This window comes from Citrus sinensis, chromosome 9, assembly GCF_022201045.2.
Source record: "Citrus sinensis cultivar Valencia sweet orange chromosome 9, DVS_A1.0, whole genome shotgun sequence".
In the NCBI taxonomy this organism is placed as follows: Eukaryota; Viridiplantae; Streptophyta; class Magnoliopsida; order Sapindales; family Rutaceae; genus Citrus; species Citrus sinensis.
In genome coordinates, this window is record NC_068564.1 from 20985963 (window position 1) to 21006947 (window position 20985).

At 32.7% G+C, this 20985-nt stretch overlaps 1 protein-coding gene and 1 long non-coding RNA gene across 5 annotated transcripts; both read left to right on the top strand.

Annotated features, from left to right (window-relative positions):
- The first annotated feature begins 2391 nt into the window (after positions 1–2391).
- On the top strand, positions 2392–6894 carry LOC107178223 (uncharacterized). Of its 4 annotated transcripts, none has more exons than XR_008052000.1 (4): positions 2392–2720; positions 3311–3400; positions 5210–6489; positions 6634–6894. It is a non-coding gene; the product is annotated as an uncharacterized LOC107178223 (long non-coding RNA). The 4 variants fall into 4 exon arrangements; XR_001509011.3 differs by having other exon boundaries at positions 2406–2720; positions 5210–5434; XR_008052001.1 differs by having other exon boundaries at positions 2410–2720; positions 5210–5372.
- An 8525-nt stretch (positions 6895–15419) lies between these two features.
- Positions 15420–20783, top strand: LOC102614431 (coumarin 8-geranyltransferase 1b, chloroplastic-like). The gene is made up of 12 exons (XM_006494788.3): positions 15420–15616; positions 15824–16026; positions 16129–16212; positions 16289–16363; positions 16454–16537; positions 16642–16731; positions 17705–17806; positions 18017–18112; positions 18223–18294; positions 19906–20001; positions 20356–20460; positions 20563–20783. The coding sequence occupies exons 4-12, from the start codon at positions 16310–16312 to the stop codon at positions 20602–20604; spliced, it is 741 nt and encodes a 246-aa protein (XP_006494851.2). The 5' UTR covers positions 15420–15616; positions 15824–16026; positions 16129–16212; positions 16289–16309; the 3' UTR covers positions 20605–20783.
- The last annotated feature ends 202 nt before the right edge of the window (positions 20784–20985 follow it).

Below are 20985 nucleotides of genomic sequence, written 5' to 3' on the forward strand. Positions count from 1 at the left end.
AAATTAAAATTAAATAACAATTTTGGTGGTTGAACCCACCATACAAATTAAAAAAATAAAATAAAGCAAAAAATAAATGTGAGTAATAAAATAACTGAAAATTAAATAACAGTAGGCGGTCAAACCAGCCATAAAATAAAAATAAAATTGAACCCACCATATAAATTAACAAAATAAAATAAAGCAACAAAAAAATGTGAAACAATAAAATAGCTGAAAATTAAATAACAGTAGGCGATCAAATCGGCCGTAAAAAAAAATACTAAAAATTAAATAATTAAAAAAAATTAAGAGTTAGTAGTTAGTTTGCTTGGTCCAAATTAAGTCCAAATTGAGTCCAAATAAGCTCAAGATGTAAGTCCAAAGTCTGATTATTGTGAGCAATTTCGTCTAGGGATCTTATTGCAAATTCTTTATAATGTTATGGCCACACTGAAATTTTTAGAAGTTTAGAATTAAGCCATGTGGGATGAAAGTGAAGATTCTGAAAGGTTTGTGGTCAAAACAAAATTTAGGAAAAGTAAAAGAGGTGTAAAGGAAACTTTACAATAAAAAATAAAAAAGGGAAAAATAAAGCAAAATAAAAACTTTTTCTCCAGCAACGGCGCCGAAAACTTGACACAACTTAAAAGAAATTTTTAACTCCCGAGTATAAGAGTGTCTTATTATATTATAGCTCAGTGAGATTGAGGTCGATTCTCAGAGAAAAGATTTAATTTGTTTATTTTATTTTATCTGAAAAAAATAAAACTTGAATATAAACAACTTAATTTAAATAAAACTATGAAATTGAATTAGATAGGGTTGTGGATCCGCTCTTAATAGTAAATAAAACTTAATAAATTCCTTTTGTCATTTTTTTAGATTTATTGTCCAAAAGATTAATTATATAAATTATTATTATTTTCCCTTTCATTTTATGATGGATTAAGTATTTATTGTGCCAAAATTTAATTTGTCTACAATAACTCAAAATATCATTTTACCATACCTTATATTAAGATATTAAGAATTTATTGTGCCTAACTCGCTTGTTTGTCTACAATAAATCAAAATTTTAAAATATAAAAATGTTTAACATTAAATAGAAAATAATTTAATTTATAAAATTAAAAATAGAATTTGATTAAATTATATTTATTTCCTAAGAGTTTCATCTTACCCTAACTATTATTATTTAGTTAAGAATAATTGAAATAAAAAGAAATATTAAAATTAAATTACTTATAATTAAAAGTAATAAAAATAATTAAAATTGAAAATAAAACTAAATTTATTTATAAAAATAATTACACAAAATATTAAAAACACACCTGAAAAACAAGATTACTGGGAGATTGAGAGAATGTGAGAAGAAAAGAGATGTAGAGAGATGATTAAAAACATAAAAATGAGGCTCTATTTATAGAAAATAAATTCATAATCCAGTGTCTTGTGATTCATCATAAGCTTCGTACATGCACTCCTCACAACCATTAGATCAAGATCCAACGACTTATCAAACTTCAAAAGTCAACATCACACATGCATCATTTGACTCGTCTGATTTGGCCAAAGAACGGTTGAGATTTGACAGGTTAATGGGTGGATCGGGTCAACCCGAATACAAAGATTCGGATCCTACAACTTGCTTCACCAACCATTGCCACGTGGCACAATCATGGCCATTGAATCATGAACGGTTGAGATTTAGTCAAAATTGACGGCTATCTCATGCACTCATATCTATTGTAAGCTCATTTTATTATTCAATTAGTGCTCGGTCAATAGGAAGTCAATTTTTTTTACACAAACTTAATTTTAAGGCGATCTTGACTCATCTTAAGGTTTTCGGACCTCCAGAATCCAAATTTGACATCTGTTTATTTGTTTGGAGCCTCGAATTACGTGAAATTAATATTTTACCTAATAAACACACAAAATTAGATTTATTTAAAACATAATTAATAATCCCTAATAAACACGAATATAAATTATAACATAAGTGTAAAATAACATTATTATCGCTTGATAATTAAATAATTTTTAATACTAATAAAAAATCAGCAAATTAAACAACAAAACACCTTCCATATCTATCAAATCACCAAAAAAAAAATTCAAAACAAAAGAATTCTTTTATTTGTTGGTGATTCCTAAAAGAGAAACAGAGTGCAGATAAGAGAAAAAAATAAAAGGTCTAAAAATATATATTTCTTTTAAACTTTTAATGAGATTAATTTTTAAAAATAAACGTAGTTAATTTTAAAAATAGGATTATTGGAATAAATAGAGGTATTCAAGTATCACAACTCATTATCAATTAACCATTTTTGCAACTTGCAAGCTCGTCGCCGCCAAACTTGAGTTGGACAAGTGTGGTAACGTACAAAATTGTAATACATTTCCATCTGTGCGCCTACCAGTTGTCAAAGTTAGGGGTGGGCAGAAAATTAAAGAATCGAACCGAACCGGTTCTATTCGGTTTGATAATTTATTCGGTTGTCTAATAACCTCAATTAGACGGTTTGATTTCGGTTGGGATCGATGAAAACCGAAACCGGACCGAGATAAGCTAACAACCAAACCATCACCATCGAGTAAAACATAACTCACAAATCTCCTCTTTCTTATCCAAATTTCACAACCCTCGTCGCCGTCGCGTCTGACATAGTCAGCCGTCGGGTCTCACAGAGCCAGCCGTCGCCGTCCGTCAGCCGCAGTCGAGCTTGCCATCTAAGGTCAGTTTCTCTCTCTATCTTTGCCGCACTTTCTAGTTTTGTTTTTGTTTATTTCTGGTTAGTTTCTCTCTGTTTATTCTTATGGGCTCGACCCAAAATAAGCTCTGGTTATATTTTGTTTAATGCTTGATAATGGGGTTTCTGTTGACAAATTCTCAGCATCGTTAGTTTTGAAAGCATGTTCTCTGTTGGGTTTGATTTTGGAAAGATTGCAAATTCATGAGTTGTTGAGGAAAGTGACATTTGGGTCAGATTTATTTTTGATAAAATAGGAATGAGAGACTCGGTTTCCTATAATATCATGATTGATGGGTATGTTAAAGAGTGGTAACATTGAGTCAGCTCGTGAGTCGTTTGATTCTATGCCTATAATTCCATGAGTGGTGGGTATGTTTTGTTTGATGCTTAATGGTTTTGCGCAGTTCAAAGCTGGGCTCGAGTTCGCTTAGCATAAGTTTGAGAAAATGCCTGAAAAAGACTTGATTTGGCTTTGTATGACTCTTTTGTTTGCAGCTATGTTTTTTTTTTTTTTTTGGCGTGATTAACTTTTAAGCTCATTCTAATGGACTTTATTAATGGTTTTTCTGTAGTTGGAAAGGAATTTGCAGTAGCAACTGTGATACTATTTGGTGGGGCTACGAAGAACAGTGACTTTGAAGCCTGCTGAGAGTGAAGTTTGTGTAAGTTTTCAACTTTGATTTATTGCCATTATTACTCTCTGATTTACACTATATATGTTTCCTCTAGTTTAGTTGTTCTTGCTGTTATGACTACTTAGATAGCTGCTTTGATTATTTATGCTGTTACAATCTCTGTCAATTAATTAATATGCTAAATCTTACATTTTGATTATTTATGCCTAAATCTTACTGGTATGAATGCGAAGTGAAACTGTACTCAAACTCCTAAAGCAATCGTTTGCCTGCTTAAATCAATCACAATGCACAAAATAGATTGAGTCTTGTCTGGAGTATTGAGTGTATGCATATGCATCAACTTTATTTTTTTTCTTTTTTTCTTTTTTTCTTTTAACCACCTTGAATTGCCAGCTAAGCATACCAAAAAAAAATACCTGCTTGCTGCATCAATCTTAAATTGTTGGCGTGGCGAACCCTTTGACATGCTTTTGACATGCAGTATCCTTTACTCCTTCTCCACCAAGGGCCTAAGGTCATGCAAATGGAAAAGGTATCAGCCAGCCCATTAACATTAAAGACTTGACCCAATGATAGACTTCTCCTGCAACTCCAGGCCCTCCACACAAGCCTTTAGACATGCCAGATTCAACATATATTTTCCATTTGACACTTCAGTCAAGCTAGTGGCACGGCATCCTCTAATCACTCCATTTCCGACAGTCCCTGGCTTCACCATGGCCATTTCTAGCATTAGGATATTAATGTGGCAGGTTCCCAAAATTTAGAAAACTCAAGAGGTCAATGATCCATTTTTTTTTTAGAGAAAAGAATTTGTAGTGTTCATATTTTTTATTGTCTTTTGAAGCTTCGATGTGATTTTTAATAATATATTAATTGATTTTGAGTCCCTTGTCTTTTCTAGTTAATCATTATTTTGAGAACTTTTAGAAACTAATAGCTTTATCCGAAAATAATTACCATTTACAGCGTGAAAGCTTCAAATTAAGCTCATGAGATTTTGTTGACAAATAAGAATGCAGGTGTTAATTTTTTTAAAGCAAAGTGGGTGTTGTTAGAAATAATGTAATTTTCCAAAAATTTTAATGGGATGTCTCTAGAGAAGGAACTTTATATATGAGGAATTTAGAGGCCTGGAAAAGACAACTCACTCTGTGCATTTTGAATGCAGAAAAGTCTACATGACTACATTCATAGATGCTACTTGTAATTATTAACTATGTCTTGTCACTTTTGATTATTTAGTGCCTGTTTGGTATGGCTTATTTAAGAGCCATAAGTGCTTATTTAATCGTATAAGCACTTTTAAAAATTTTTTATGGTGTTTGGTTATTTTTTTAGTAGAGTTTTTTTAGCTTAAATAAGCTAATTTACCTCTACTAGCAAAAGCCCAAAATTTGAGCTTTTGGGAGTAGAGGCTATAGAGCTTTCCTAAAAATATATAATATAAAAAATATCATTCAATTTAATGGTTCAAAAGTACTTTTTTTATTGACAACCAAACACCCAATGACTTTTTGTCCAAAAGCTCTATTGGTATAAGCTCTACTGCTATAAGCTCTACTGTTATAAGCTCTATTTAATAAGCTGTACCAAACGGAGCCTTAATGTTCCTTCTTGCTTTGACTCTTTTAACTATTATAAATATACAAGGCATATAATAAGTCTTAAACTGAAAGTTGTCTTGCTTTATAACAGCCCATTTTTCACTTCAAATAATGCCATTAATGAAATGAATATTGTTCTATGAATTGAATTAATCCTTGTCTGTTTTGGTAGAATTTTTTTTTTTAACCCATCTAATTAATACTTGTTAATTATTTCTTACAACAGGTTTAGGTAAAATGGATCCAGAATATGATATCGTGGCAGAGCAAAGTACAAAGTAAAGTTCAGTTCAATTGAGAGAAAAAAAGGTCAAGAAAGAAAGTATCGGATGCATGGGATCATTTTACTACATGCAACGGAGAACCAAGGGCTGCATGTAATTATTGTGGTAAAACCTATGCTTGTCATCCTGTGAAAAATGGGACTACTAATATGAACAATCATCTTAAGGTTTGTGAAAATTACTTAGCAACTAAAGTAGATGAATCAGAGCAAAGTAGTAAACCTCCTCACACTAGTGCTTCTAGTACTACAATTGTTTCTTTTGATAAAGAAGAATGTAGGAAAGCTTGTGCTAAAATGGTTGTGCTTGATGAGTTACCATTTAGTTTTGTTGAGGGTAAAGGATTTTGTTATTTTTGTCATGTTGCTCGTCCGCAGTTTGAGCTCCCTTTTCGAAGAACACTTGTTCGAGATGTTTATTAGTTGTATTTAGATGAGAAGATAGCACTGAAAAATATCTTCATTGCTAGTAAGATGAGGGTGTCTTACCACTGACATGTGGAGTTCTCTTCAAAATATTAATTACATGGTTGTAACAGTTCATTTTGTTGATTCTAATTGGCAATTGCAGAGGAAAATCTTAAGTTTCAGTCAAATAACAAGCCATAAAGGGGACTTAATTGGGAAAGAGATAGAGACTGTTTTGCATGATTGGGGTATAGATAGAATACTTACAATTACTGTAGATAATGCTTTTGCTAATGATTTGGCTGTCAAGTATGTAAAGAGAAAGTTAAAAAGTTGGCAACTAGATGGAACATTGTTAGGCGGTAAATTTCTACATTTGCGATGTTGTGTAGATATTATAAACTTGATTGTTGGTGAAGGATTGACAGAATTAAAAGGTTCAGTTACTAGCATCCGTAATGCAGTGAGGCATGTAAGATCATCTCCAGCAATGGAGAATAGATTTAAAAAGTGTCGAACATGAGAAGATTAAAAGTAAAGGGTCTGTGGTGTTAGATGTTGTTACCTGATGGAATTCTACTTGATGTTGAGTACTGCATTTAAGTTTCGGAAGGCATTTGAACGGTTGGAAGAAGAGGATGAACATTATCGTAACTATTTCAAAGAGGATGTGGATGGAAGTGGGAACACAAGGCCACCTAAACCTGAAGATTGGGACAATGCAGCTGTTTTTGTTCAATTTTTAGAGATTTTTAAAAATGCGACCGTGAAGTTGTGTTTCTTTAACTGTAACTTCCAATTTATATTTTCATCGGGTAAATATAACTTGTTTGTTATTAATTGTTATTATATTATTTTTGAAATTTTAAACTCTTTTGTTAAATTGTTTGATTTCTTGATTAGCATGATATTTATTATTATTAAGGCAATTTTTGTTTCTTTTGTTTGTATTCTTTTAGGTGAGTACTATGCAATCTCTATTGATTGCGAAGTGTCAAGATTCAGATTCTATGTTGAGTGTAATGGCAAAGAAAATGAAGACAGTCTGATAAATATTGGGGTTCGGTGGAAAACATGAACAAATTATTGATTATTGCAGTTGTCCTTGATCCTCGATATAAGTTGGAGTATGTCTCATTTTGTTTTGAATCTTTGTATGATACCAACAAAGTTTAAGCAATGGTAGCAAGCATCAAAGATTAATTGGTAGCGGTTTATAATTGTTGTCATGCCTTGTACTCTACGACTCCTAGTATTTTGTCATGTGATGTAGATGTGAATGTGGGAGGAAGTGAGTCACGGGAAAATACATGATACGGAAGAAGCTTCTTGTTGACGAAAATGGTGAATCACAAATGACTCAAACCAGTTAACCAATCTGAAGTGACTAAGTACAATCAAGAACAAAGGAATAGAACCCAACAACACAAGCAAGATTAACCAAGAACAAAGAATAAAGCAAGAAGAAGAACACAAAAGAACTCATGTAGTTCAGTACCAAGGTATCTACATCAATGGCTAAAAAAACAGCAGGAGGCTAAAGCTTTATTAATGGAGATGATTACACATAATCTATGGAGTGTAGAGATTAAATCTCTTGTTTACAGAATTTACTATCTCTCACTCTATCTCTCACAAAATCACTTGTTAACTCTGCCACAAGTCAACACTTATATATGCATGCCTCTGTTTCTAGACTCAGCCATTAATAATAACGGCTTTTAACTAACAGCGGGCCCACATCAGCAACTCAGCTTGCCACGTCAGCAGATTTAATACCAAAATCAAACTAATAGCTTCACAAATCTCCACCTTAGTTTATTCTGACATTCAAGCCTTCCCCCAACTCTGTTTCAGCACTTCGAAAACTTGGTTCACATGTTACCAAGTCCAATCAAGTTCAAAGAATTCATGAACTTGACTGCTGGTAATGGCTTAGTGAGTATGTCGGCTGGATTTACCTCAGAAGGTATCTTAACAACATTCACTATGCCACTACTAATCTCTTCTCTTATAAAGTGTAATCTCACATCTATATGTTTAGTTCTCTCATGATATTTAAGATTCTTACTTAGTTGTATAGCACTCGAGCTATCACAGTTAATTGTGATTGTCTCTTGCTTGAAACCCAACTTAGAGACTAATCCTCTTAGCCAGACTGCCTCATTTACTGCTTCTGTCAGTGCAATGTACTCTGCTTCAGTTGTTGAAAGGGCAACAACAGACTGCAGGGATGCCTTCCAGCTAATAGCACCTCCACACATGGTAAAAACAAAACTAGTTATGGATCTTCTTTTGTCAAGATCACCTGCAAAGTCTGAGTTTACAAAGCCAGCAACCTCACAGGTGGCTCCATCAACTTTCCCAAACAGAATGCCATGATCAGAAGTCCCCTTAAGATATCTCAATATCCACTTGACTCCATTCCAATGCTCCTTGCCTGGATCTCCCATAAACTTGTTGACAACCCCAACACCATATGCTATGTCAAGCCTAGAACAGACCATAGCATACATAACACTCCCCACTGCATTTGAATAGGGAATTTTCTTCATGTATTCTATGTCTGCATCAGTTGTAGGTTGTTGAAGGTTAGAGAGCTTAAAATGAGCTGACAGAGGTGTCAACACAGGTTTAGCATTGTCCATGATGAACATATTCAACACTCTTTACATAACCAGCCTGAGTAAGAAACAAAGTTTTTCCTAGTTTGTCTCTCACAATCTGCATACCCAGAATCTTTGTAGCAGCACCTAAGTCTTTCATTTTAAACTCAGTATTGAGCTGCATTTTGAGTTCCTCTAAGGCTTCCCTCTAATTACCTGCAATAAGCATGTCATCTACATAGAGAAGTAAGTATATGTGACTTTCAGTAGACAAATACTTATACACACAACTGTCATATTGACTCTGTTATAACTATGCTTGCTCATAAACTGATCAAACCTCAAATATCATTACCTTGGAGACTGCTTTAAGCCATATAAACTCTTCTTAAGTAAACACACTATATCTTCAGCTCCTTCTTCTATGAAACCCTCAGGTTGTGCCATAAAGATTTCTTCATCAATGTTTCCATGTAAGAAGGCAGTTCTTACATCCATTCTTCTTACATCCATTTGGTCTAATTCCAAGTCAAGGAATGCAGTGACAACAAGTAACAACCTTATGGAGTTGTGTTTGACCACTGGTGAGAACACCTCATTAAAGTCTACCCCATCTTTCTGTGTGAAACCTTTAGCTACCAATCTTGCCTTGTACCTAGGTTATTTATCACCAGGCTCTCAATCCTTAAGTTTATAAATCCATTTACAACCTACTAGTCTTTTATTTAAGGGTTTCTCAACCAAGATCCAGGTGTTGTTTTTCCTAAGAGAGGCTAATTCTTCTTCCATTACAGCAAGCCACTTAGCTTTATCACTTCTGCACATGGCTTCCTTGTAACTCATGGGTTCTTCACCACTTAGTTCTTCACCAACACGTAGTGCATATGAGATAAGGTTAACAATGCCATTTTTCTCAGGCATTCTAATAGTTCTCCTTTCTCTATCCCTTACAAGTTGATAATTGTCCAGCTCAAAGGATTTAGACTCCTTTTCAGATTTTCCTGGAGTTTTTTTTGCAAGTTGATAGCCATCAGTATACTCCACCTTTAACTCAACATCTTGTTTCCCATCTAAACCAGAAGACATTACCTCAGTCTCTACTTTGGACAGAAGTATTGAGTCTCCATCAAACACCACATCCCTACTAATTAGAGTCCTTGAGGGCTTGCCATCTATGCACCAGATCTTATACCTCTTAGTGCCTTCTGGATATCCTATAAAGTATCATTTCACTGCTCTTGGTTCTAATTTTCCATGACTAACATGAGCATATGCAATGCAGCAAAAAATTCTAAGGTTACTAAGATCTGGTGGTTTACCTGACCAGGCTTCTTGTGGAGTTCTGAAGTTTAAGGTTGATGATGGGCTTCTGTTCACAAGATAAACTATTGTTGTGACTGCCTCAACCCAGAAATGCTTAGATAGGTTTGCATTGAACAGCATACACCTGACTTTCTCAAGTAAGGTTCTATTCATCTTTTCAGCAAGTCCATTTTGCTGTGGGGTGTGTCTTACTATTTTGTGCCTTATTATGCCCTTGTTCTTGCAAAACTCATCAAATTCATTGCTGCAGTACTCTAATCCATTGTCTGTCCTTAGCCTTTTTATCTTCTTACCAGTCTGATTTTCTACAAGTGTTGACCATTCTTTGAATTTCTCCAAGGCCTCACTCTTCTGTCTTAACACATAGACCCAAACCTTTCTTGAGTAGTCATCAATAAAGGTTATGAAATACCTAGCTCCACTATGAGAGGGAACTTGTGATGGTCCCCATAGGTCTGAATGAATGTAGTCCAAGGTCTGTTGTGTTTCTTTTCTTCCTGTATTGAATTTATGTCTTGTTGCTTTACCAAAAACACATTTTTCACAAAATTCTAATGAGGATATGTGGTCTTCACCAAACAAACCTTGTTTCTTTAATTCTTTTAACCCTCTTTCACTAATGTGTGCTAATCTCGTGTGCCACAGCTTGGTTTTATCATTGCTCACAGTAGCTGTAATTCCAGGCAAAAGACAAGATCCTACTAGAGCATAAAAGGCATTCCTTCTAACTCATTTCATAATGGCAGTACCATTTTTCATCACATGAATCTCACCATTTTCAGCTCTAATACTACAGCCAATTTGATCAAACATGCCTAGTGATATAAGGTTTTTTTTTAAGTTCTGGTACATATCTGACATAATCTAAGTTTCTGATTTCACCCTCAAACATTTTTATATCAATGGTCCCAATCCCAGCAACTTTACAAGCTAAATCATTTCCCAGCAAAACTTTACCACCTTCAACACTTTTGAATGTCTTAAAGAAGTGCTTATTTGGGCACATATGAAAGGAGCATCCAGAGTCAAGTATCCACTCACCAGTTGGGTGTTTTTCTGTAACTACCAGAACATCAACACCCTCTGAGTCTCCTTCATCCTCTGATACTATAGCAGCCTTTCCATTTGATTCCTTTTGAAGCTTTTCTAGTTTCTTCTTCTCAAAGCAATCTTTTATATAATGCCCCTCTTTCTGACAGAAGTAACACTTCATCTTCTTTTTCTTCTTCTCTGATTTGTCTTTCTGATTAGCATTCTTCTCTTCTTTGTTGTTCTTTTTCTCTGGCTTTGACTTGACAAACAATACTTTCCCGTAGCTTTGCTATTTGCCATTTGATCTCTTCTTTAAATCTTTTGATTCCAATGCACTCTTGACATCTTTTAATGTGAGAGTCTGCCTTCCATATAGGAGAGTATCAACAAAATGTTCAAATGAGTCAGGTAAGGAACTCAACATAATTAGAGCCCTATCCTCTTCTTCCAAATCGATATTCACATTTTCTATATCCAAGATTAGTTTGTTGAATTCATCCAGATGATCCTTTATGGCAACTCCCTCTTTCATGGAGAAAGTATACAGTCTTCTCTTCATATATAACCTCTTAGCCAGTGACTTCTTCAGATATAAGTCCTCAAGTTTTGACCACAATCCTAACGCAATCCTTTCTTTTGCAACCTCTCTCAGCACTTCATCAGAGAGATGTAGGATAATGGTATTGTGTGCTTTGTTGTTAATGGTTTTCTGATCTCCCCCTGATTTTGAAGAACCCTCTATATGGTCTTTCTTGCCCTTTAGATCTTCATCTCCATCATCAAGAGCACTATCTAGTCCTTGTTGGATGAGGATTGCTCTCATCTTAAGACTCCAAAGGTAGAAGTCGTTATCACCATTAAATTTTTCGAGATCAAATCTGGTGGTAGCCATTTCAGATCAAGAACAACCCCAAGAAACCAGGCTCTGATACCAGCTTGATGACGAAAATGGTGAATCACAAATGACTCGAACCAGCTAACCAATCTAAATTGACTAAGTACAATCAAGAACAAAGGAACATAACCCAACAACACAAGCAAGATTAACCAAGAACAAAGAATAAAGCAAGAAGAAGAACACAGAAGAACTAACGTGGTTCAGTACCAAGGTACCTACATCCACGGCTGGAAAAATAGCAAGAGGCTAAAGCTTTATTAATGGAGATGATTACACAAAGAATCTATGGAGTGCAGAGATTAAATCTCTTGTTTATAGAATTTACTATCTCTCACAAAATCACTTGTTAACTCTGCCACAAGCCAGCACTTATATATGCATGCCTCTGTTTTTGGACTCAGCCACTAATAATAACGACTTTTAACTAATAGCGGGCCCACATCACCAACTCAGCTTGCCACGTCAGCAGATTTACTACCAAAATCAAACTAACAGCTTCACACTTCCAAAAGAAAAAAGAGAAAGAAAGAGACTATAGGGAAAAGTGAGGTGGAAACATATTTTGTTGACCAAGTGAGTATGCATGCAATGATAAGTTCGATATTTTAAGTTGGTGGAAGAACAATTGCAGCAAATATCCAATTTTGTCACTTATTGCCAAGGATGTGCTTGTGATTCCTGTTTCGACAGTAATTTCCGAATCCGCTTTTAGTACCGGTGGACATATACTTGATCCATTTCAAAGTTCGTTGAAACTAATAATAAATTAAAATTGGAACAAATGTCGACGCCGTGCAAGTTGACAAGTTGACCGAGTTAATTACAGGACATTAAGAAGATACAAAACAATAAACAATACAGTTATGATGCAGTTTCTCACTTCGAAACAGCGTCATAATTAAATAGAATGCACTGTGTTAGACCGATTCTATAAACAATGCCAAAAAGTCTATGAAAAACAGGGCCGGCTTTACATTAATTGAGGACTTAGACAATTGGGCTTTTGTCTGTTTATGGTTAAAAGTACAAGTTCCTTTTTATTAAAGTCATGTAAAAGAGGCTATATGCACCCACACACGCACACTGAAGTCTTGACAGAAACTCATATAAGACCACATTGTTTTGAGTGAGTTTTTTGCAATATTTGATTCCCAATTTTTTTTGGGTTATATAAAATATAAATTAAGCTTTACTTTTATTGCTTCTTGAGATGGCAAATTAGTATTAGTTGTTAAATACTACATACAAATAATCATTTAGAACAGATTTTTAAATCCAAATTTAATTTTTCTTAAAGAATCTACAAAAAGAATTATAGCATAAATAATTAGATATCGTAATCATCTACCCATAGTTGATTACCCATAGTTTTCTTCAGATTTCAAATTAATGGTCAACGTTAATTGTCTAGTACTACATTTAGTTATAATATAATGGCAAGATGACAGTTTGAATTATATATAAGGGAAGTTGGATTTAGAGTATTGTTTTAGGAATAATTAATTACAAAATTTAAAATTTACTACTAATATGAATTTGACTTTTTCTTTAAAATTAATGAACTTTCTAGTTGTTGTTTTATTAAAAATGTTAGGCGCCAATGGGCTCATTCTAATGGGGATTTATTTGGCTCCCTGTATTAGGGGTAGTCTAGATCTCTCTTCAATATTAAAGTGAGTGTTGTTTTTTGGGCTGTGCCACAATAGAATAATATAGGAGATCCCGACTGATTTCTCATTGTATAATATCAGTAGTATTCTGATTGTAATATATCAATATATCAAAAACAAATGTTAGGCAATGCACCCATGAAATAAATATATATTTTTCATAGTGGGACTCACATATTGGTAGGTGGTCTTGAACTTCTCTCAACCTGAAAAGCTTGCTTAAGGGGTGAGGTTTTCCCTCACACTTATAAAGTTACCACCAACCCCTTCCACAACTAATGTGAGATAATTCCAACAATCTCTCCCTCACATAGGGTCAAAAGTATAGACACCCATTCTCCATATTAGACTGTTGGGTTGAGATGTTGGTTAACTAGGGTTTTGATACTGGTGCTAGGTTGTCTTGGGTTTCTCTCAACCCCAAAAGCTTGCTCATGAGGTGAGATTTTCCCTTACACTTATAAAGTTACCACCACCTCCTTCCACAACTAATGTGGGATAACCTCAGCACATATGATAGGGTCTAAAAATGAAAACTAAAAAATTACTTCCCATAAAGAGATCCTTTAGACTTATCAAATGATAGGTCATTATTAGATAGGTGAACCACCTCAGCGTCTATCTCACACAAGTGTCTCTCGTCGTTGACTTTGCCCATGATAAAAGATGTATATTTTATAGCTTTTATTTGTTGCTTCTCTCTTCGTAACGGTAATTTATCATAAAGATATGATTTAATTTACTATGAAATTTATTTATCCAAATGTAGAGTTTTGGCACCTATGCGTATGTTTTAATATAGGACCAAACTATGTTGCCCCCGTTGTACCAAACACTCAATTTTGACATTTTCTTTAGCAACCCTATTGTTTTCTATAAATAATAAAAACAATAAGTTAAAAATCTTACACAATAAGCCCCAATGAAAATATAATAATTTTATAATTCTTAAAAAATTATTTGACATTTTCTTCAGCATTCGCTACTATTTTCTGTAAATAATAAAAATTATAAGTTTCAATAATTTTATATAATAAGCCCCAATATAACAATTTTAAAATTCTTAAAAAAAATTTATTATCTCTATCTCCTTCTCAATCAATCCGTCCTTCTTTAAATCTTTATTTATTCATTCTCAAACATATAATTCTTCTAAAATATAAAAAGAACAGAGAGATTTTTAATGACATAAATTAGGTTAATTATTAAACACAAAACCTCATAAAAATAATTCTTGCATTCTCTTAAAAGATATCTACTGTGTTTATATTTTCTTCTTACCAATGTAATAAGAAAGGAGCGTCTTGCATTCCCTTAGACCCTACAATTAAAGATGGTGGGATACACTTATTTTACTAAAATTTAATCCTAATATAGTGTTTGGCATAAATAAGTGAACTAAGAATAACATAGCTTGGACCTACCAAATTATCATGTGATAATAATATTTTTACCTTAAAGAGGCGTATAGGATAAATTTTTTACACTAAAATTTTTATCTTAAGTTAACAACCAAGATAAAAAAAATACATTGGAAGCTTTAAAAGTTAGTTAATTTTAAATTCTTTTTGAAAGATAATTCTCCCATAATTCATTAATTTAAGTTATTATTCATTCTTTACAATTTTAAACTTATATTTCATTCTTTACAACTTTAAATGTTATTTTAAAGTCACTATACCGTCACTATACCGTTTTACTCTCAATGGTTTGTTTCTAAAATTTAAAGTTATGCTGCTTTATTAATAAGAAAAGATAACTATGATTGCCACCTCTTTCCTTTATGGCTTTAATCCTAAAGTAAAGGATTTGGGTTTTGAATCTTCTCATATTGCTGTAAGAACGTTTATGTTAGGCGTTAACCATCTACAAGATGAATGCTGGCGAATTAATGGTGGGTTACGCCCCTGTCAGGCTGTAATTAAACTTCATCCATTTTGAAGCCTTCATCTGAAGTTGTAACAATTGAATAAGTCGTTTTCCAGCAGTAGGCAAGGAAAACTATTTTAATAGCTTCGGGATTCTCTTCCATTAAACCCTTTACCTTTTGAAGTCAAAAGATTCTCTCATTTCCTTAATGCGAAATTTAATACAACTTTTGAAGTCCTGAGGCTCTTTTGACTAAGCCCCATACCACCACATATAAATATCTGGTGTTGGATAAATTTTTTTTGTTAAACTCGTTGCTCGATAGAGTCGACAGAGAGAGAGAGAGAGGGAGGGATTGAGCAAATCATGCTTCGTACTAGGTACTTATCAAAATATGATCCTCTGGCACAGCCTTGTATGTCTCTCATCGGCAACCAATATATGCTTACAAAGGTTGGATCCAAATCAGTTCAAAGAAGAATAAAAAAATTTGGATACAAAGTTAATAACCCAGCTCGTCTACAACCAGCATGTGCTCACACAGGTTGGATACAAAGTTTATGTTGCGTTATTCTACACTGCCGTATGTCTAATGGTTACTTAACTTATCTTTTAATTACAACATGATAATTATAAGAAAATCACATATTTGTCATGTCAATTAGGATATAAATTTTGTATCCATTTTAATGGTAATATTACTCTTATTTGAATTTAATGTGATAAATGTATATCTTTTTGTCAATTTTAGGTCATGTTATATCGAAGGATGATGATGATAGATTGAAGACAATTTTAGGCTGTGTTTCCAAGGATGATAATAAAATAAAAACAATGTTATTAGGCCGTGTTAAATCCGAGGATGATAATAAATTGAAGATCTTTCAGGGTGGCTTCCTCAAGAATTTAAATTCACTATACCGTTTTACCCGTCCCAACACTTTGAATGGCCTTGTGAGTTACTTGTTGCTGCTACTATTCTTTAGAATCAGTACTGTATATGCTTTAATGAATGAAATTTCTGTAGATTGACAGTTTTTTTTTTTAGTTTATCAGGTTATAGCGGTGACATCGATTTGTTGTCTTCCACTACAGAATCTTGGTGATTTAACTCCGACATTTTTTATGTAAGTATTTAAGGTGATTAATTTTGAGTTCCAGGAAGAAACTAGTTGTAATTGTTATTTGAATGACATTATTTTTGTTGACGTTTCAGACCGTGGTGCCGGCAGCACTGATGGCCATTTACATGACGGCCATAAACCAATTGGTTGATGTTAAAATCGACAAGGTTATTTATTCATTAGAGCTGGTCAATATCATTGTTATTTGAAGCTATATTATTTAAAATGTACTTACTTTTTTTTATTATTTAAATAAGATTAACAAGCCTGATCTTCCCCTTGTTTCTGGTGATTTCTCAATAAAAACTGGAGTTGCAATAACTTTAACATGTGCAATGATGGTAAGGAAATGTCCCACTATAGCTACTAATTTTTATTTATCAAGAGGAAGATATGCGTGCTATTCAAAATTTTGTAACAATCATCCATTTATCTAAATTTTTAGAGTCTGGCGATGGGAATTATGATTGGATCTCCCCCACTTGTTTGGGGCCTCATCCTATGGTTTATCCTTGTAACCGCTTATTCCATTGATGTAAGCACCCAATTGGTTCTCTATATAGCATATTTGAAGAAAGTAATTGAAATTCAAGTTCATTTTTTATTTAAAAAAAACAACTGATATGTTATTATCACCAATCTACAAAATTTTAAAATCATAAATATGTCTTGAGCCTATCATGATATAGTCCAATTTTATATTTTTATATTAAAGGTCCATTTAGAATTACTTTCGGGAGACTTTAGAGTAATTTTGAAAAGTTAAAAGTTAATTTTGGTATTTGGTAAATTTTTTTAGAAATTACTTTTGGTAAAATTATCACATCCCATAACACATTTCGAAAAGGAGGGAAAGAGTAGCTTTTCAAAATCTAATTTTGACAATCACTTTTATAGTTAATACAATTCCATATATATCCTCATATATATTATAAAAATATAAAATTATCCTTATTAGTTTTAATAAGATTATTATTTATTACCAATTATATTAAGATAATAAAAAACTATGATATAAAATATTTATTTTAGTTATCAATTATTATATATACACAATAAAAAATTATTTTATATACATGTTTGAAAATACTTAAATAAATTCCGTTCAACATTATGACTATTTAATCATTTACATTCTTACAGTAGATTAACAATAAGATTTATTAAACACATACGACTATTTTTAAAACTTACAGTACTTTTAAAAATAAATTTTACTAAACTTTAACTGATTTTCTTGACGGCTGATTATTTATATAGTACATCTAACACAATTATTCTAAAAAGGTACATCATTAAAAAATTAACCCTAAATGCCCTTTTCCCTAACTAATAGTAATTCAAAAGCTTAGAGCCTACGGTGCATATTTATTAGAATTTGGAGCCATTGAATTATCCAAAAAATTCCCCTAATAGTATAATTTTTGCCAAACTTTTTCTTTTTATCTCTCTCAAAATTGATTACCTGATCTAAATTCATGATCTAATTGGTCTTTTTGATCTTGCAGCTTCCCTTTCTTAGATGGAAGAGAAATGCTTTTCTTGCTGCAATCTCTATCATGATTGGTTATGGAGTTGGAATTCAATTTTCCTTCTTCATACACATCCAGGTATATACAACAATTGATTATTCCTGTCTCTAATAAAAATTACATTAGTATGAATATTTGAGAAAAGAAGGACAAAATTGTTATATATTTTATAGTAAATACAATATTATGTTAAGAAAGAATATGTAATAGATAAAACATTTCACAAATATAATCTAAAATATAAATCAATGATTGTGAATCTAAACTTAATATCGTTATTATATACAGAAATACGTGCTCGGCAGATCCGTAGTAATTACAAGATCATTGATATTTACCACTGGTGTCATAACCTGCATGTCCCTAGCAAAGGCACTTCTCAAGGTAATTCATAAGTTAATTATGTGTGCCTGCACAAGCTAATTGCATATATAGCCAGACATCAAAAGCAAAAATTGGTGGTTTCTAACTTATTTGCTTCGTACTTTTAACAGGATTTACATGATGTAGACGGTGACAAAGAATATGGCATTCGAACATTTAGTGTCATGCTAGGGAAAGAAAGAGTAAGTAAATTAAATACTATGTTATTTATTGTTATCATTTATCTTTTCCAAGAAGCTTCAAGGGATTAAAGTTAGCTGCATGTGGCACACTAGAATGCGACAAGTGATTTATTAAATAGTTCTGACTGCATTTTAAGGCAAAATTCATTGGTGCTCCTAAAGTACTCTTCCTTTTTCATTCACTTTCTATAATGTGTGTACTTCAACAAATCATGATAATATGCATGCATATATGACAAATAGTGAATGAATTAAAAAAGAATGTTGACGTCAATTTAACAATTTTCAATCAGTGTGACAAACTGTTTTTGGTATTCATAATAGAAAAGTTGGTATGTATGTGTGTATATATATGTGTGTGTGTACTTTTAAAGCCTCGACTTCCTCAGGTGGGTAATAGCAAGAAACTCATATCGGCCCCAATTTCATTTGGATTTTAATTTTTTCATGTGTAGATTGGGCTGAATCGGAGGCTAGGCTTACTTAAGGAAAAGAATGGAGCTTTTAACACTCCCTGAAAATAGTTATCAAATTTCTTTTGAATTTTATTTTCTAAAATACCCTTTGTTTAATTCATAAAATATAAACACATAATCTTCCCATAAAAAATTTTACCTTAAAGATGCATATTTTTAAAACATTTATTTATAGACTATATAAAAAAATTTAAAATCTTGACTTATTTTCTTCTTGTTATATAGTTTTTATTTTCGTAACTCTAAGTTGTTATACTTTTCTAAAAAAATATTTTCTATTAAAATATAAATAAATAAAAATTATTAAATTAGATAGAAGTAAAATGTTTTGTCTAAAGAATAATTTGTTTAAGTGTTTAATTGAATTTTTATTTATAAAAATGGTTTAAATCGTATTTGGTTATTATGGTAATTTAAATTAAACAAGGGTATACGGTGTTTTGAGGGGTGTTAAAAGCCTAACCAATAGAAGAATCCAACCTCGGGCTAGGATATTATTTTTAAATTTAAATGTTGGGCCTCGGCATAGGCTTACATAAAATGCCCAAACGGGGCCAGTTATTAATTTTTATTCTAAATGCACTTAATAACTAAATTTTTAAGCTCAATCCGACAGGCCACTAGAAATATTTAAACATTTAATTTTCTTTTTCTTTTTCCTTTCTTTGACTGTAAAAAATATTTAAAATTTTTATTTGTTAAAACAAATTAAAAAAATAATTGGGCTTGGAAGCCTTGCTCCGACGAGCGAGAGTCGGGCTTGTCCCGACCCCAAACTTAGAGGAGATTGAGCTGCCATCAAATAATTTCATACCAAAACAAGGGCGCTACCAAACTGTGTTACCATCTACATCCCTTTCAATTGGGGTGTGTGTGTGTGTGTGTATTTGCAAGAAGTTGCTTACAAATATTTAGAATTTTATTTATTTAAAAGAATTAAAAATATTTGGTCTTGGAAAAAACCTTGCTCCCCAGCCCAAACCTAAATTAGAGCAGATTGAATTGCCATCAACAATTTCATTCCCAAAACAAATGCGCTATCAAACCGTGCTACAATCTACATCCCTTTCAATTGGTGTGTGTGGATATTTTTATTTGCAAGAGGTTACTTACAAATGTTGTTTCCTTCTCGAAGGTATTTCGGGTTGGCGTTTATATGCTGTTAATTACTTATGGAGCTGCTGCAATATTTGGAGCTTATTCATCTTCTTTGCTAAGCAAGCTTATCACAGTAAGAGTTGTATTAATTTTGACAAGAAGTTTTATCACTCTTAGAAATTGTTTTCAGTACCTAATAAATTTATAATACACCATTTCATCTTTAGTGTTAAAGTAATAACACAAAAGATAAACTATTTAGTCACAAATATATCGTTTTCGCAAACAAATTAACTAGTTTTAATTCTTAAAAGCCACGGATATATTAATTTGCATGTGAAAATGGCAAATTTATCATTCAATGTATGTTCCACTAAAAATTTATCAGGGACCTAAATTGTAAAATTAATCTATAGGAAGGACCAAAGTCTCATTCTCCCAAACTTATACATTTTTTTCCCTTTCTTTCTTTCCCCCTTCCTTGTAGATAATAAGCCATTGTGCAATTGCTTCCTTTCTGTGGTTTCGAGCTCAAATGGTTGATCTCTCAGAGAATGCATCAATCCTTTCTTTTTACATGTTCATTTGGAAGGCAAGTGATTCTAATTTGATGTGTGAATACTGAATCAAATTTAATCAAGTTCGATAATCGTTTAATTATATACTGACTTCTTATGTTATATTGCGTTTGCAGCTGTTTGAAGTTGAATACCTCCTTATTCACTTCGCACGCTGAGAGGAAAGAAGAGTTGAAGTTCTTGTTACAACACAGTTTTCGCGATTCTGCCTGCTCAAGCATTGCGTCGCTTATAACAAAGTAATACCTTTTTTTTTTTTTTCCGAAATGATGATTATGTACACGGTAAAAGAATAATAAGAATCCAATAAACACAAATTGGATTGTTTTAACCGACACAGCCAAAAATGTTTGTATTTATTATTATTTTTCTTCCGGGTGAACCTTGCCAAAGCAAGGGACTTCGTTAAGAGAGAAATAAAGGGGTACGCAGAAATGAAGAGACACGACTAGTCAGCATGATGTCACGACCTGCTCAAATCTCCCGCAAATAGAGGCTTCCCGTGACAATGAGCCCACACAGGTTGGAAACAACTGTCA

Bases quoted from the DNA above. Each gene is read 5' to 3' on its own strand.
- LOC102614431 (XM_006494788.3), top strand. From the start codon at position 16,310: ATGGCCATTTACATGACGGCCATAAACCAATTGGTTGATGTTAAAATC. The intron at 16,364-16,453 runs GTTATTTATTCA...TATTTAAATAAG, and splicing joins TTGATGTTAAAATCGACAAG to ATTAACAAGCCTGATCTTCC. The intron at 18,113-18,222 runs GTAATTCATAAG...TACTTTTAACAG, and splicing joins TAGCAAAGGCACTTCTCAAG to GATTTACATGATGTAGACGG.